The sequence below is a fragment of the Triturus cristatus genome, chromosome 5_1 (genome assembly GCF_964204655.1).
Source record: "Triturus cristatus chromosome 5_1, aTriCri1.1, whole genome shotgun sequence".
NCBI lineage: Eukaryota > Metazoa > Chordata > Amphibia > Caudata > Salamandridae > Triturus > Triturus cristatus.
Window position 1 is genome coordinate 274,354,667 of NC_140587.1, and position 17,507 is coordinate 274,372,173.

The window sequence follows — 17,507 nt, forward strand, 5'->3', positions numbered from 1 at the left end:
GGGGAGACGGTGGCACTCATCCTTTTGGATTTGAGTGCTGCTTTTGACACAGTCTCCCATACCATCCTTCTTTCTGCCTTGAGGTCTGTCGGGATCTCTGGTTCCGCACTTGCTTGGATTTCCAATTTTCTTTCTGATCGCACTTTTCAGGTTTTCTCCCCTTCTTCGGTGTCCACTGTGCATACCGCCCCGTATGGTGTCCCCCAGGGTTCTATTCTTAGTCCGTTGTTCTTTAATCTTTACGTCAGACCTCTTGCTTTCCTTGCTGAACAATCTGGTCTATCTATCTTCTCATACGCAGATGATACTCAAATCATCTTCTCTCTCTCTTCCAATCAGCATTCTCCCTCCTCCTCTCTTCGTTCTGGGCTCACTGATATCACCAATTGGATGCTGACTAATAAATTGAAGCTAAATGGCGACAAAACGGAGCTGCTCCTGTTCGGGCCAGACTCCGCTCTCTGGGGCCCGCAACATTGGCCTCAGCAAATGGGACCATTGCTGGTCCCAGCAACAACAGCACGTAATCTCGGGGACCTCTTTGACAATCAGTTATCTATGAGGCAACATGTGGTGAAAGTCGCAGCCACCTGTACTACCATCATCAGGTGGCTGAGGAAGATCACATGGATGCTTCCTCTCGACACCCAGAAGTCAGTGGTCCATGCCTTAGTGACATCGCGGCTGGACTACGGTAATGTTCTACTCCTGGGTGCCGGCAAGGAGGTCTCCCGCAAGCTTCAAGTGGTCCAGAACATGGCTGCCCGTTTACTCTGTAATTTGCCTAGAACCACGTCTGTTTCCTCCTCTCTGCGCAGCCTGCATTGGCTACGCATAGAATCTAGGTCCAAATTCAAAGCTTTATGCTTTATGCACCGTATTAAAGCTGGAAAATCCCCTCACTATTTATCCACCTTAGTTCATCAATATTGTCCCTCCCGCACTCTCAGATCCTCCTCTCAGTGCAGATTCTCTGTTCCCCATTTTAAGCGTGCTAGAGTTGGTGGGCGCTGCTTTGCTTACTTGGCGCCCTCGCTCTGGAATTCGCTTCCCATCCCTTTGCGGTCTGAAACATGCTATCTTAAGTTCCGCAAAGGAGTAAAAACCTGGCTGTTTTCCTTGTAATCCCGCTCTTTGCACTCCTGCTTGCTCTCCTTACTTCTGTGCTTCCAGCGCCGGGAAACCCACGGGTAGCTGTGCGCTTAACAAATTCATATATAATAATAATAATAATAATAATAACCCGATCGTTTTCATTCCGAGGTGAAGAAACGAAACAGGATCTCACTCCCGGACCTTCTTTTTTAAAGAGACTCAACGTTTGATTGGCTGACGCGTGGGGTTACGTTGCAAGTAAGGCAGAGGAACAAGGACGACATCTGCCATGGGGGGCTGCATTGTTAAACGCTTCTGCTAATACAGGGGGGGGGGGGCGGCAGTGGGAACCTTCAGTGTTCTGTTACACCCCAAAGGGGCACTTTCATGCAACAACAAAAAAACGCGATTCACAGCAGATTAACAATGCATCTTCTCTGCAGTGTTTTATTAGTTCAAAGTTTTGCAATTGGCAGGTCAAAGGGTTTGCACATATTTGAAAAAAACCATTGTTCTAGTCAAGCTGTACTTTGAAAGCTATCAAAACCAAAGTGAATGTATCTTCTGTGGTTTTGAACTGTGCAAAGAAGAGTTTCAAAGCTATACGCTTGGATTGGCATTGGCTGTGAACCGAAGTCTTGATGACACACATAGTAAGTACCTCTAGTAGAGATGCTAGACCCACATATACATGGCATTCTTTACTTGTGTTGTAGAGTTCGGGGCCCTGCGACAAATGGGGAGGACACGCTAAAATGGTCAGATGCACAGAGTTTCTTTGTGTTTGTTGCATAACGGAAGAAGGTGAATATACACGCACACAGTTCGCTTCGAAGACAGCTGTAAATAGAACAGGACCTTTGTTGTAAACAAGTCCAAGCAAATGGACCTGGGCTGGGGTTTCTGGCTTTGAGGGCAGACAGCCAGCTGACGTGTGCTTCGTCTTGCAAGGGGCGGGGATATTCTTTTAGGAGACTACCTCGCTCGCGTGAGGTGAGTGGTGGAAATGGCCGTTTAATCCCAGCAGTGGCAGGGCGCCTTCTCACTCAATCCCATTTGTGTATTAAACAAATGGCGTTAATTAAATATACTACCTTGCTTCTTCCTGCACGAAAGACAATTCACATTTGTATTCTATGTCGGGAAAATGTCAGTGCAGTAGTAGTGACACCGACGGCGCCTTTCACATTTTTTTTTTTTTGCATAAGGAGAAATATCCCCTCTCACAGCAGCATGCCTGATCACAAAGTGCTATATTCTGTAATGAATCCTGCACGGCAACATTTAACAAACCTTGTTTTGTTTGCCTTCTCCTCTGTTTTGGAATAGTCAGATTTTCTTTACCATAATTTACCAAGTGTTTGTACGTATTTGAAACCGAATGAATTAAACTCGTCATTTTCTGTTTTAAGAATATTGAAATTGTATTAAGACAGTTAAAAACGTTAGTAAATTGCCGGCCTTTCTCACCCTGTTCAGGCACCAGTGTCGCTGTAAGATAGTGTCACTCTTTAGTTGTTTTATTAATGCTAGTTCTAACCACGGATGTCTCACCTTGTCAATCTCCCCAGGCGTCACACTGGATCCAGAAACTCTTGCAGTAACCCCTGCATATCGCAGGTAGTGCTAAAGGCCTCCATTGCAACTCCATCTCCCTTCAGACTACCCAGACCTACATATAGGTGCCCCCCTTCTCGCACTGACTGTTGTTCTCCTCTCTTCCCCATGAATTCAGAGGTTAGGTCCTTCAAGTTTTCAACTTTTTGTAAAAATGTACCACCTTTGACAAAGTGCAGTGATATCTCGCGCCAAAGCCACAGGGTTTAAACCATGCTGCTTGTGTCGTAGACAGATGTCTGTCACAAAACCACATGTCTTCTATCCGTTCCTAGAGCCAGTTCCACAGATAGTGCTAACAGCAGACTCATCACTCACTGGCTGGGGAGCCCATCTCCTAAAGCACATAATTCAGGGCAGGTGGACCACTCAACAAAAACTGTTCCACATTGATTACCTAGAATTACTGGCAATTTTTCTAGCGTTAAAATCGTTCCAAACACATCTCCTCAACAAAGCTGTCCTAGTCCGCACAGACAATATAACAGCAATGTATTGCATACAGAAACAAGGAGGAACACAATCTTTGCAGCTGTCTCACCTAGTGCAAAGTATATGGAGATGGGCCATTCCACAAAACATATATCTTCTGCCAGAACATCTTCCAGGGGTGAACAATCAGATGGCGGATCTGTTAAGTCGTCAGACTCAACAGATACACGAATGGGACCTTCATCCGCAAGATCTTCAACCCTTCTTCCAGATGTGGGGCCAACCAGACATAGATCTGTTCGCCACACATTCTAACGCAAAATGCCCAACCATCGTCGCCAGGTTCCCACACCTGTTGTCCAAGGGCAATGCGATATGGATGAACTGGTCAGGCAGATTTGCGTATGCTTTTCCGCCACTCCCGCTCATTCCACTAGTAGTACGCAAGCTCAAACAACAGTCTCTTAAGATGATCCTAGTTGCTCCAACATGGGCATGGCAACCATGGTTCACTACACTACTCGAACTCTCAGTAGTTCCACACCAAAAATTATGTCTCGCCCCAAAGCTGCTAATGCAGAACCATGGAGAGATAAGGCACCCAGATCCAGCACAACTGAATCTAGCGATCTGGCTCCTGAAATCCTAGAGTTCGGTTAACTTAACCTCCCACCAGACTGTATGAACATTATTAAGGAAGCCAGACGCCCCACTACTAGAGCTTGCTATGCAGCTAAATGGAAGAGATTCATCATTTACTGCAATAATAACAAAATTGACCCATTAGATGCTTCAATTCAAAACATAATCTGCTATTTGCTACATCTATAAAGATGCAATCTGGCATACTCATCAATAAGATTACATCTGGCTGCCCTTGCAGCCTACCTACAAAACAGACAATACTTGTCATTGTTTAAAGTCCCCGCTATCAAAGCCTTTATGGAAGGCCTTCAAAGGATAATTCCACCCAGACTGCCACCCTCTCCAGTGTTGAACCTAAAAATTGTTCTTACTAGACTCATGGGTCACCCATTTGAGCCTTTACAAAAATGCGAATTACAATTCCTTACATAGAAAGTAGCTTTCCTTGTCGCAATCACCTCTCTTAGGAGACTAAGTGAGATCCAGACTTTAACCACACAAGAACCATTCTTACAAATACATCGTAACAAGGTGGTTCTTAGGACAAATCCAAAATTCCTTCCCAAAGTAATCTTTGCTTTCCACCTTAATCAGTAGAGTTACCAGTATTTTTCCAAAATCCTGATTCTGTAGCAGAAAGAGCTCTTCACACGCTCGACGTCAAAAGAGCTCTACTTTACTACATAGACAGGACTAAAAGCTTTAGGAAGACAAAGCAACTGTTCGTAGCTTTCTTTCCACCTCATAAAGGCAATCCTATTTCCAAAGCCGAAATTGCCAGGTGGATAGTAAAATGTATTGAAATAGGCTATCAGAAAGCAAAACGTACGTTAACAATTCCCCCTAGAGCGTATTCAACAAGCAAACTAGGGGCTTCCATGGCATTCTTAGGGAACATTCGCCTAGAAGACATTTGTAAGGCAGCAACATGGTCTACAACACACACCTTCACCAAACACTATTGTGTAGATGTGCAGGCAAAGCAACAAGCTTCTGTAGGCTAAGCTGTTCTTAAGACACTTTTTCAAACCACTGCAACCGATACAGGTGACCACCGCTAGGGGAGACACTGCTGTACAGTCTATGCACAGAGTGTGAATTCTGCAGCTCATATGCCTCGAACGGAAAATGCTACTTACCAGTATGCATCTGTTCTTGGCATATAGAGCTGCAGAGATTCACTCGCCCACCCACCTCCTGGAACCTGTATCTGTTCCAGTGTTATCTTACATTCTCATGCACATCTTTCTGTTTATTACAAACTCCATCATTTCCCTTCATGGCGACAAACAATCTGAGGATGGAGTCGATGCCCATGCGCACTATCGTCCAAGAGAGGAGTCACCTATCTTGTGACTACAAAAAACTTCTTCCAAGACAACAACAAGGTGCAAGCATCCGAGCCCAACACCAGATGGCGATCTATGCACAGAGTGTGAATCTCTGCAGCTCTACATGCCAAGAACAGATGCATACTGGTAAGTAGTATTTTCCTTCCTACAGTTATGCTAACTTTATCGCGTTGTGCGTTCCTTGCCTATGCATGAGGTTTTGTCCTTTGATATGTATTTCTCTTTCTTGGAGGCATTACATATGTCAGGTTCAAGGGCTCTAATTTGTATTTTTTTCAAAATGATTATATCACCGTTTGTCTTCATTTTTGGAGGTACTATGGTTTTCTACTTTCATTTTTAAAACATGGTTGTTCCATGAACACTGTAATTTTATCTGGAATGCAGTGCCAGGATATTTTGTCCCTAAGGGGTTAGCTTTTATGGCCAGGTCCAGCATATTCTGGGAGGATTTCTTCTTTTCTTAAATAGAATGTTCACTTCTATGGTTCTTATCTTCCTTAAGAACATCCTGAGTTTTTCCTTTCCATATAGTTTGATATGCTGGTGTAGTTGCACTTTTCCTATCAGGAGGTTGGATGTTCTCTCACTCCTTGGGAGACATTTTCTTCCACCAATCTACAATTGATCTTTTTGTGACTTAGATCCCATCCTCGACCCCTCCCACTCTGGATTCCGCAGCAACCACAGCACCGAAACCGCCCTACTCGCTGCCCCAGACAACATCCGCACCCTCCTCGACCAAGAACACACCGCAGCCCTGATCCTACTCCACCTCTCTGCAGCATTCGAGACTGTCATCGACCGCACACTTACCGCTACACTCCACGACGCTGGCATACAAGGAACCGCCCTCGACTAGATCCGCTTGTTCCTCACCGGCAGAACCCAAATTATCAGACTACCACCCTTCCTCTCCGAACCCACGGAAATCAACTGCATAGTGCCCCAAGGATCATCACTCAGCCCCAGGCTCTTCAACATCTAGATGGCCCCCCTCGTCGCCACCGTCAGACAGCACAGACTCAACATAGTATCCTACGCCAACAACACCCAGCTCATCCTTTCCCTCACCAAGGACCCAATCACCACCAGACTCAACTTCCAGGAAGGAATGAAGAACGTTGCATCCTGGATGAGTAGAATCTGCCTGAAGCTCAACTCGGAGAAGACAGAAGTCCTCGTCCTTGGACCCTTCCCCCTGGCATGGGACAACACCTGGTGGCCTACCGCCCTCGGCAGCCCCTCCCCCACCCCCCACGACCCACGCTCGAAACCTTGGCATTTTACTCGACTCCTCCATCTCCATAACCCGACAGGTCAACGCTGTCGCCTCCAGCTGCTTCAACACCCTCCGAAAAACCTTCAAGTGGATCCCCCATGAATCAAGGAAGGCTGTCACATACACGCTCATCACCAGCAGACTGGACTACGGAAACTCCCTCTATGCCGGGATCAACAAGTCTCTGATCTGTAAGCTCCAGACTATACAGAACACCGCAGCCAGACTCCTCCTCGACATCCCTCGACACGAGCACACCACCCAACACCTACGGAACCTCCTCTGGCTCCCCGTTGAGAAGAGTCCCTTTCAAGATACCCATCTCTACAAATGCATCCACAACACCGGACCCTGATACCTCAATGAGAGAATCTCTTTCCACGTACCCAAGAGAAACCTCCGTTCCGCTGACCTCTCCCTCCCCGAACTCCCACACATCCGCTTAGCCAGAACAAGTGGAGGAACCTTCTCCTACATTGCAGCCAAGACCTGGAACGAGCTCTCGCTCAACATCAGACGCCCCCCCTCTCTGAACATCTTGAGGAAGATGCTCAAGACCTGGCTCTTCGACTGAACGGAGCTGCCTACCCCCGATTACCCCCCCAGCACCTTGAGACCCTCATGGGTGAGTAGCACGCTTACAATTCCCCTGATTAATTGATCGGCTATAGGGTCGAGCTTTAAGCATATGGGCCGTTGCTTCCTAAGCATATATATATATATATATATATATATATATATATATATAGATTTGGCATTTGTTGATCATTATTAATGCAGATTCATATCTGTATCACTGCAATCTTTCCGTCTCTAAGACTTCTCTGCATTGTGTGACCTTTGTAGTGGTCATTTTATCTAATGTTTTCTTAAAGGTTAGACTCTGATTTGCATCAGTTTTTTACTTGGTTTGATCTTTCCGACTTAACGATGAATGCATTTATTCATCTACGCTCCGTTGTGGATTATTTTGGAATATCTTTTTTCAAGATTTCTTGGAAAAGGATCGTTTGAATTCTTCCTTTCTGGTGTAGTAACTTGTTTTTCTGATGGATACATCTGCCTGTGGATTCCTCACTTTTTGAATTACCCCTGTGCCAGCATTCCACGGAAGTTCTTTTCTTAGCTCTCCCACATCAACGTGGACGTCACAATAGTATGACTCCGCTTGCGACTCCCTATGACGTGACCCGAGCCATAAGAAGACCTCGTCGACGTGCTGACGTCAGATCCCTTTTTTCCGCACCATCGACTCGTAACTCTTTTTCTGGGACTCTCTAATTTTACATGTGATAACATTGTTTCGATCTTCTACTTCATGTTGCAGTGAGAATGGCTACTTCGAAGAAGTCGGGTTTCAAGCACTGCAGGGAGTGTGGGGGCCATATGTCCATCACGGATCCCCACGACGACTGTCTCTGGTGTCTTTCTTCGGACCACAACGTCGAAGGGTGTTCGTGCTGTGGGAAGATGAACGTGAGGCGAAACTCTTCATGGCGCAGGCGAAAAAAGAGAAGAAGGGTTGCAAGAGATCGAAGTAGTCAACGTCGCATACTTCAAAGTCGAAGAAGCATAAGAAAAAGGGAAGACATGGGTCTCGATGTCGATCTCCGAAGGGCAGGGCTTAGAGGTCAGCCTCCGCCATACAGCGGCGTCGTGACAAGGATGCCATCTCGCCATCTCCTACTCCACAGACGACTCCAGCCCACCCTCCAGTGTCGAGGGATTCGCCGGCTCCCATGGATTCTCCGGCACCCTGGGAGTCTTCTCCTGCGGCTTCGCCAGTACCAGCTCAGATGTCACCGGCGCCGCAGTCTCAGCTCCCGTAAGGCCTTGGATGGATCCAGACTAGGGGGCTTCGGATCCTTATCGTCCTTTTCCAGGACCAGGAGCGGATCCGTCACATTTCCTGAATGCGATGTTTGGCATGTTTGCCAAGGCATCTTACCCTACCGGTGCGCGGTCTGGCCCCGTGGGTTTGCTCGCCTTTAATTTGCCCATCCCCAAGCAGTATGCCCAGGCACCTTTCGTGCCTTCCATGCTGACAGCTCCGTCCTGGCAGTTTCAGGCGCTGATCTTTTCAACTCCGATACCTCAATCTCCGGCGCAGGTAGTTGTTGGGCCGACATCCTCACGGATTCGAGCGGCGCCGTTGCCCACTTCGGAAGTTTCTCCTTCGACGCTGGTGCTGTTGTCACCGGTGTCACGGCTGGCGCCGCCGCCGCTGACCCTTAAGCAGCGTTCCAGAAGGGAAGTGCAAACACTGCTAGAGGAAGAGGAGTACCAGCAAGAACATGAGGAAGGGGAGATCCTTGACTCAGTGGTCGACTTCGAGGACCTGCGGGAGGCCTGTGGCATGGATACTTCCCCGGAGTGGGAGCTTTCTTCTCTAAAGGCCTTGCCTTCACAGGACATTTCCCCTTACCACCCAGTCATCAGTCACCTTCAGTTGCCCTCAGCTGAGGTGAAGTCAAATATCTTGATTGAAGTGTTGCATTTTCTTTCATCTTCTGCTGAGCCTCTGCTGCCTTTCAACGAGGCATTGACTGAGCCGATTATGGAGGTGTGGCAGAAGCCCTTGTCTGCCCTTGCAGTTTCTAGGTCAGTGGCAAGACTGTATAAGCCTGCTCCTGGTGATCCAGCTTTTCTTTCTGTCCATCCTGCTACAGAAAGCTTGGTTGTTCAGGCTTCTTGTTCCAAGCAGTCAACTGGATCCTTCCCCACCACCCCGGGGCATAGAGTCTTGAAAAAACTAGAACAGTCCGCCAAAAAGGTGTTCCCATCAGCAAGTATGGCTCTGAAGTTGACAAATGCCACCTGTTTGCTAGGAAGGTACATTTATGCACTAATGGACTCTGTCAAGCAAGTAGCTCCTAAGTTGCCTGAAGATGACCTTGTACATTTTTTGGAAGGGCTATCGGACTCACTAGCGGCAGCCCATCAGGTCATTCAGCTGGGTCTGGACACGGCGGACTCAGTCGTCAGGGTGATGGGCTCCTCAGTGTCTACCAGGAGGCATGCCTGGCTTAGGTCTTCAGGTTTCTCACCAGATGTACAGGCTACTTTGCTCAATCTACCGTTCGATGGATCTAGATTGTGTGGAACGAAGGCGGATTCTGCGCTGCAGTGCTTCAAGGACAGTAGGGCTACTGCAAAATCCTTGGGCCTGCAGTCCCAGCCCTGGGGCTATGGATGCAAAAGGTATCGAGGGTTTTGGAAGGTGTCATCCTTTTGAGGCAGTCTTCAGCAGAAGAACCCTCTGTACAGGTCGTACAGAGGAAAAGGTAGAGGCCATCTGCGAGGAGCCTCTTGACTACAGTCTTCTTCTTCCTCCTCTCCTGTCCCCACCTCCGGTACCACGGGAAAGTAGCTCTAGATCCCCCATCTTGAAGCATGCTGGTCTGGTAGGGGGCCGGTTGTCCCATTTTCTACAAGATTGGAAATCGGTTACTTTGGACCGTTGGGTTTTGAATCCTGTGGAAAATGGGTACACTCTACCTTTTCAAGAGCTTCCACCTCCTTACCCTCATCGCCAGGGCTGGTGTTCAGAGGACCATTTGCTGCTTTTGCGGCGGGGGTTCTTGTCTTGCTGCAGAAAGGTGCGATAGAGGTGGTTCCAGAGCAGGAAAGGGGTCAGGGATGTTACTCTTGTTATTTCCTCATCCCCAAGAAGGACGGCCGGTTGAGACAGAGCCTGGACCTCAGGGTTTTTAATTTTTACCTCAGGCAGGAAAAGTTCAAGTTGTTAATCCTAGTTCAGGTTCTTTTGGCGCTGCAGCGGGAAGACTGGATTGTGTCGATAGACTTGCAGGATGTGTATTTCGACATCCCTATTCTGAAGTCGCATCGGAAGTATCTCTGGTTTACGGTATGTCTCAATACTACCAGTTTGCGGTCCTTCCCTTCGGTCTCACTCCTGCACCACGGGTCTTCACAAAGGTGATGGTGGTGGTGGCAGCACATCTCAGAAGGTCAGGGATTCTGGTTTCCACCTATCTGGACGACTGGCTTCTCAAAGCAAAGTTGCCAGAGATGGTGCTGCGTCACTTGCAAGTAACAACGCAACTGTTGTTCAACTTGGTTTTCTCGATAAATGTATCCAAATCTCACCTTGTGCCCTCTCAGCGCAGCCTGTTTAAAGGGGCATTACTGGACACTGTGTGTCAAGCTTTCTCACCGGTGCAGAGGATTCTCGACATTCAATAGATGATTCCTTTGTTTCACGATGGAGCGGTTGTTCCAGGCCTGAAGGTCCTACGCCTGCTCGGTCTGTTCGCTTCCTGAATACTGTTGGTCAACCATGCACGCTGGCACATGAGGGCACTCCAGTTTTGCCTCCGCAGGCAGTGGTTTCAGCACAATGGAGATCTCGGGGAGAAAGGTCAGAATCTCCAGAGACACTGCAGAGGAGCTGTCTTGTTGAAGTGTGCCAGGCAACCTGTCTCAGGAAAAGCCTTTTAAACCTCCTCCAAAGGTGGCCACAGTAATCACGGATGCCTCCACTCTATGGTGGGGTGCTCATTTAGGGGCTCTGGAGATCAAGGGTCTTTGGTCTCTGGGGGAAAGGTTGCTTCACATCAACCTTCTGGAATTGTTGGAAATATGTTTGGCTCTCAAGGCCTTTCTTCCCTCCCTTCGCGGTCAGTCGATTCAAGTCCTGACGGACAACACTACCGCGATGTGGTGCATAAACATACAGGGAGGGGTAGGGTCGTATTGTGTCTGCATAGAGGCTGTGCAACTCTGGTCTTGGGCTCAGGGCCATCAGATCTGTGTGTTTGAAAATCATCTGGCCGGGGTGCTAAATCTGCGTGCTGACAGCCTCAGTCAGCAATATTTGGCCGATCACGATTGGCGGCTTCATTTGGAGATGGTCCATCACTTCTTTCGGATGTGGGGGTTTCTTCGGTTGGACCTTTTTGCCACTCAGGAGAACGCGCACTGCCCGTCGTTCTGCAGTCTTCAGTATCCGATGCAGGGAGCGTTGGGGGACGTGTTTCAATTGGATTGGAGCTCACAACTCCTTTACGCGTTTCCTCCTATACCCTTGATTCCTCGCGTTCTGAGGAAGATTCGCCAAGACCAGGCCAAAGTCATATTGATGGCTCCGGATTGGCCAAGAAGGGTGTGGTACACAGATCTTCTTCACCTCTCTTCGCACCCTCTGCTCCATCTCCCTCTCAGGGTAGACCTCCTCTCTCAGGGGCAGGTTCTACACCCCCACCTCCAGAGCTTGCACCTTCATGCCTGGAGATTGAACATGGTAACCTGAGTTCTCTCTCGCTTTCCCACCGGATGTGTTGGATGTTCTTTTATCATCCAGGAGACACTCCACCAAATCTATTTATTCCTCTAGGTGGTCCAAGTTTGTGAAAGGGTGTGAAGAGATGTCCATTGAGCCTTTGAAGGCCCATTTATCTGATGTACTTGGCCTTTCACTTTTTCTTGGCTCAGCAAGGTTGTGTTGTGTTGTGGCTACTGTAAAGGGTTACTTGTCGGCCTTCCTCTGTTTGCCAGACCAGTCATTTTTAATCAAGTCCCCCATTGTTATGAGGTTCATTAAGGGCCTCACCAATAGGTTTCCTCCCACTCCCTTCATTATGCCATAGTGGGATTTGAATTTAGTACTTTCTTTACTGATGGGTTCTCTTTTTGAGCCTCTTCATAGTTGCCCGTTGAGGCTTCTTACTTTCAAGATGGTTTTTCCGATCGCTAGTACCTCAGCCAGGAGGGTAAGTGAGCTTCAGGCTCTTAGTTTTAAACCTCTATTTTTAACTTTTCATGCAGAAAAGATGATTCTCAGGACCAGGGCTGCTTTCCTGCTTAAGGTGGTCACTCCTTTCCATCTAGGGCAGTCTATTACCTTACCTACTTCCTATCCTCATCCTTCCAATGAGGAGGAGAGACGTCGCCGCCTGGACCCTCGTAGGGCTGTCAGCTTCTACCTGGACAGAACTAGGGACCTAAGACTGGATGACCAACTGTTTGTGGGCTATGTTGGAAGGATAAAGGACAAAGCTTCCACAAACGAACACACTCCAGGTGGATCCTCTTGTGCATCAAGATCTGCTACGCCTTGGCCAAGAAGGAGCCACCTGAAGGTATTAAAGCTCATTCCACCAGAGCTATGTCTTCTTCTGCTTTGGCTAGAGGTGTTCCTGTTGTAGACTTTTACAAGGCGGCAACTTGGGCCTCCCTCCACACCTTTGCGAAGCATAATTGCTTGGATTCGGATGTTAGGATGGACAACCAGTTTGCACGCTCTGTGCTACAAGATTTTTTGGTATAGGCGGGTGGACACCCTCCGGGAGAGGAAAAGCTTGGGGATTCAATTCAAAAGGTGAGGAATCCACAGGCAGATGTATCTATCAGAAGAACAAGTTACTCACCTTCGGTAACGCTTTTTCTGGTGGATACAGTATCTGCCTGTGGATTCCTCACTGACCCACTCTCCTCCTCGTTGTCCACCTGCTTATACCGAAAAACTTCTGACTGTTTGACATTGTTATTTTTCATATCTCATTTATATATTATACGGTATGTATTTGTGTATATATTTTGTATACTGTGTATGCATGTAATATGATGTCGGCCCTCCCGTTCACCTTGGGGGCAAGGAAAAAATGGGTGGAACTGATGTCAGCACGCCAACGAGGTCTTCTTATGGCTCCGGTTACATCATACGGAGACGAGAGCGAAGCCGTGCTATTGTGACATCCTCGTCGACGTGGGAGAGCTAAGAAAAGAATATCCGTGGAATGCTGGTGCAGGGGTAATTCAAAAGGTGAGGAATCCACAGACAGATACTGTATCCGCCAGAAAAAACGTTATCAAAGGTAAGTAACTTGTTGTTTAGGATGTGTTCCTGTGTGTCATTTGTCAGAAACAAACGCCGAAGGTGCTCAAGCCTTTGAGTGGAGCTTTTTTTTTCTCTAAGCAGAAAGGCCTGCCATTGCAGAAGTCTCCCTTAAACATGGTGAGAGGTCTACTGTCTACTGTTGAGCGAGTAAAGGCAGTGGTCTCTACTGTTCATGGATTAATAGACCACCTGCTGGATTCTAAAACGCGCCCCAAGCCTTGTTTCTTAATGATACAATAATCTTGTATTAGTCTCCACATCTGATTTAAAAAAAAAAAACACAACTTTTTACTGTTATTTTTCAGCTTACACGAGTCACATAGCAATATTTCTACATTCACATGTATTTTATACATTCCTTTTTAAAAGTTTGTATGTTTACTGCAGGCTGGAAAAGACAATGCGTGGTATGTGTGGATTATGAACGTATGGGCGCATCTGATGGCTTCGCTGTGCACTCTAATATATCTCCAGAATTTACGTCCTTCCTGTGAGTTCCGGCCTGTAAAACTACTGGTGTGATTTATTAACTATTAAATAAGGATCAAACTGAGGTTGGATGGGGGGTTGGGATGTGCCCAGACGGGTGCATTTCGTGTATGGGCTCTTATGCTGTTAGTTCCATATCTCTTAGTGATATGTGTTCAGTGTGCATGTGCTTTAGATAAGAGCAAGTTGCCATGGAGGCAGACATAACCTGCATATCTTCCACATCTGCAAGTATATAAGTACCACAGTTATTGGAAAGGATTTAAGGAAAATATATCCTTAACGTTGTGTGGAAATAAGCCTTTTTAGGGGCCCACCAGTGCAGGGGTTCACCCTTCTCTGTCCACGGGTCCTTAAACCAACAAAGAAGAGATTGGCACTGAAGCTGGAATTCAAAATAAAAAGTTTATTCACTCATGAGTGAGACCACGTCCATTCAACACCCTCAAGTGTTGCAGGAGGTAGTGGCTTGAATACACAGACCATGGTGCTTACATACAGAGTTTTCGGCACTGGTAAGCATGTAGTTACAAATAGAAGGTACAGGCCTACACAAGAATAACTACTGACAAACATGGGCTATTGGGAAATCACTTAGTCAGCAAAGTGGGAGGGGAATCAGAACTGCTTACATCAGTAAGACATGATGGACAGTTACATTTTCAAACAGGTGCATTCTAGCAGCTACAGGCCTCTCATAGCATTGCTTGAGCTTAGAATAGAAGGAGTTAACTAAAGCTGATTGATGACTCGAGCAGAATAGAAAGGCAAGCAACAGTGAAGACGGAAGAATCACATGGCTAACAAAATGTATGCCACAACCAAGATGGCTTCAGCTCATGCTAACAGCAATTATTTACGATTTCCACAGTTGCTGGCTGATACCACTCTATTAAGAATTTATTACCATCATTACGAGCTCTAAAAATATATAAAGTGTGCTAAATATTTTTAATTGCTGGAATTGTGCAGCATTGTATTACAACAGTTGTGTTGCAGAGATACACTGCATCCATTGAAGAAAAGTGTAAATCTCTTACATTTCAGAGCTCGGTGTTAGTGTATCTTTTCCAGAGACTCCGCAATTATGTGAGACTTTCTGACATATATATCTCTTTGAAAACTGATTCTGTGTAAACACACACTTATATGTTTGGGGGAACACCACATGTCATTTTGGTTGTAGGCTGGTGTACAGACCATTACACTAGGCAATCAATGTTAAAATCCAACAATAGAATGGAGGGAAACATACACTGCTTGGATTTCTATGTATTTGTTTTTGAACATGATGCCTTCTGTCTTATTCAAAACATTAAACATGGCTGCAGAAAGTATGAGAAGAATGTCTCTTGAAAATACCAATGTTACAGATCTGTTTGGTCAGAAACACACAGATACAAATTTTTGCAAGTAACCATTTTTGTTTCCTCTCCACAGGACTGCACGTAAAGAATATATCACTGCTAAATATGTAGACCGTAGGTTTGCTAAAAAAAAATTTGAGCCTTTTGCAACTAAACTGAATGAACTATTTGAAGCTGTGAAATCCAGGGATTTGCTTGCACTAATTCAGGTTTATGCGGAAGGAGCAGAGTTAATGGAGCCACTTTTAGAGCCTGGACAGGTAAGCTATTTTACATTGAAGAAGAAACAAGCAAATATTTAGTCAATTTGCAGTAAGACTATTTTTATTCATCCAAGCAATAGAATTATCGCTATCTCAAAATATCAAAAGTAATCTTTAAAATAACACCTTGTTCCCCTGAGCCTAGCTGATAGAAATGGCACTTTGCATGTGGCTTTTGGGAACACCCGACAGCCAAATTTTATTGACTGTGGTCTGCAAAGCAGCTTACCGCCCCTTTTGCGTAAATCTGTTCTGTAGAGGCCATGAAGGTATGTAGGTTAAAACATCTCCAAAAAGAGAAGGAGGCCTTACTTCCAAAAGTCCACTAATTTTACTCCCACCAGCTGGTAAAAGGTTAGATCTTGAGGTAGCGGGGCTGAAGTCCAGAGGCAAATGACGATCCTTAAAATGTGTGTGTGTTCCATGTGGTGTTCTGTATTGAGGATGTGAGGTACATTCCAAGAGCTTTCAATTCCACCATCAATTTGGAGAGGATGACCCTCTACTTTATAAAATGAACTAAATCAAATTCTACCATATTTTGGTTGACACTTCTAACTGCATAGTCCTCACTTTAGACTATCAACTAAGTGCTAGACTGAATCTGGAGAATTTTATAGCAGTGCTCATGCTTGCTTATAAGTGCGTTGTGCAGCTCCACACAGACCTCATGCTGACCTGGAAGTGATAGACCAGAGCGCCATATAAGAGCCACTCCTGCAGTCTACCATCAGTTCCTTTCTTTCCATGTCTTTCAATGTGAAGTCAAAGTTCCACTCCAAACTTTGTCTTCCGATGATTGTAAAACCTTTCCTCGGTGTGCTTTGGAATGACGTTCGCACCAAAAACAAAGGATTTAAGCAGTGCAGGCACTGTAGAAAGCAGTTGTTGATCACAGACGTGTGCCTATGATCCCTGCGCTGGGTACACAACTCTAAGTTGTGTAACAAATGCTCCCTAATGCCCCAAAGTGGATTCAGGACTAGGAGGCAAAGTTATGTCACCAGACACAAGAAGTAATCATGGTCTTTGCGCAGATTCTGCTCCCCATCCAATTTGTGTGTCTGGTTACTGGTCCATTCCTGCCACTGCTCTACTTCCCTCTTGAAGTCCTCTGGTAAGTTAAAGTACTGTGGTAAGTCAAACTCTAAATACAAGTGTGAGGAAATGGGGTGTTTTATATGGTGTGGTTGTGCAACCTCACTCTGTAATCTATTTACCAATCCCCTTAAGGACCAGTAGGTTTTGTTTGTTAAACTTCAGTTCAACCCTGAATAGCAGTGACTCTGAGCGGCAAGACTTACACAAAGGGACACGTGTAAAGCATTTAAAATTCGACACCAATTTATAAAAAATATTTGCATGCATTTTTAGACACCAAAATGAAAAAAAGATCCATTGGAGGACTCCAGAGTGTAGGAAGCTGGCTGTTTATGTTGTGGGCCAATGTAGGGGCACATCATGCAAAAAGTCCAGAGGACCCTTATTGGTTTACAGGACTTACTTTAATAATCTCAAGATCTGATAGAGACTACTAGCCACAGATTCCTTCACGTAGAATTATCCCCAGGCCTGCGACTGCATCCGGATACTTTTTGCCACAGCATCCCTGTGCGCCAGGGGGCAGGGCAACACCACGTGACTCCGCCTAGGCGTCGTCCACGTACGTGAAGTCAGCGAGAGCACATAAGCCCCACTTCGGCGCGCCTACGTCAGTTTTTTCCTTTTCCGCGTGCAACGCGGATCCGGTCTTGCTACGGGCCTGTTTCGGTCCCTTTTTTCTTCATCATTGTCCTTCAGATACGGCCGTGGTCGTCGTCATCGCCCTTCCCTGATGTCGCGAGAGCGTCGCTCACCGGTGGGTAAGTGTCGCAGTTTGTCCCCAGGGGCCGGGTTTCGGCCTGCCGGGGGCGTGGACTCTCCACGGGTGATGCGGCAGACGTGTCCTCCTACCCACCGTTGCCCGGTGATGGAGCGTCAAGAGTCCAGATGGAGACATACGCGGCGGCTTTGCAGACCTCGCTGGCGTCTCCTCCTACTCCTTCCCCTCCTGGGGCGTCTGCGGTTCCCTTGCCTTGCGCGGGGCCTTCCGCGGCGCGGCCGGTG

At 46.7% G+C, this 17,507-nt stretch overlaps 1 protein-coding gene across 4 annotated transcripts in view; it reads left to right on the forward strand.

The window, feature by feature from the left end:
• Window positions 1–17,507, forward strand: part of ASAP1 (ArfGAP with SH3 domain, ankyrin repeat and PH domain 1) — a 1,875,051-nt gene that overhangs the window by 1,160,607 nt on the left and 696,937 nt on the right. For all 4 annotated transcript variants that reach the window (XM_085604920.1, XM_085604922.1, XM_085604921.1 and 1 more), the window contains one exon: window positions 15,212–15,398. In XM_085604920.1, the coding sequence (XP_085461046.1) occupies window positions 15,212–15,398 (187 nt within the window). The remainder of the gene's footprint in view (window positions 1–15,211; window positions 15,399–17,507) is intronic.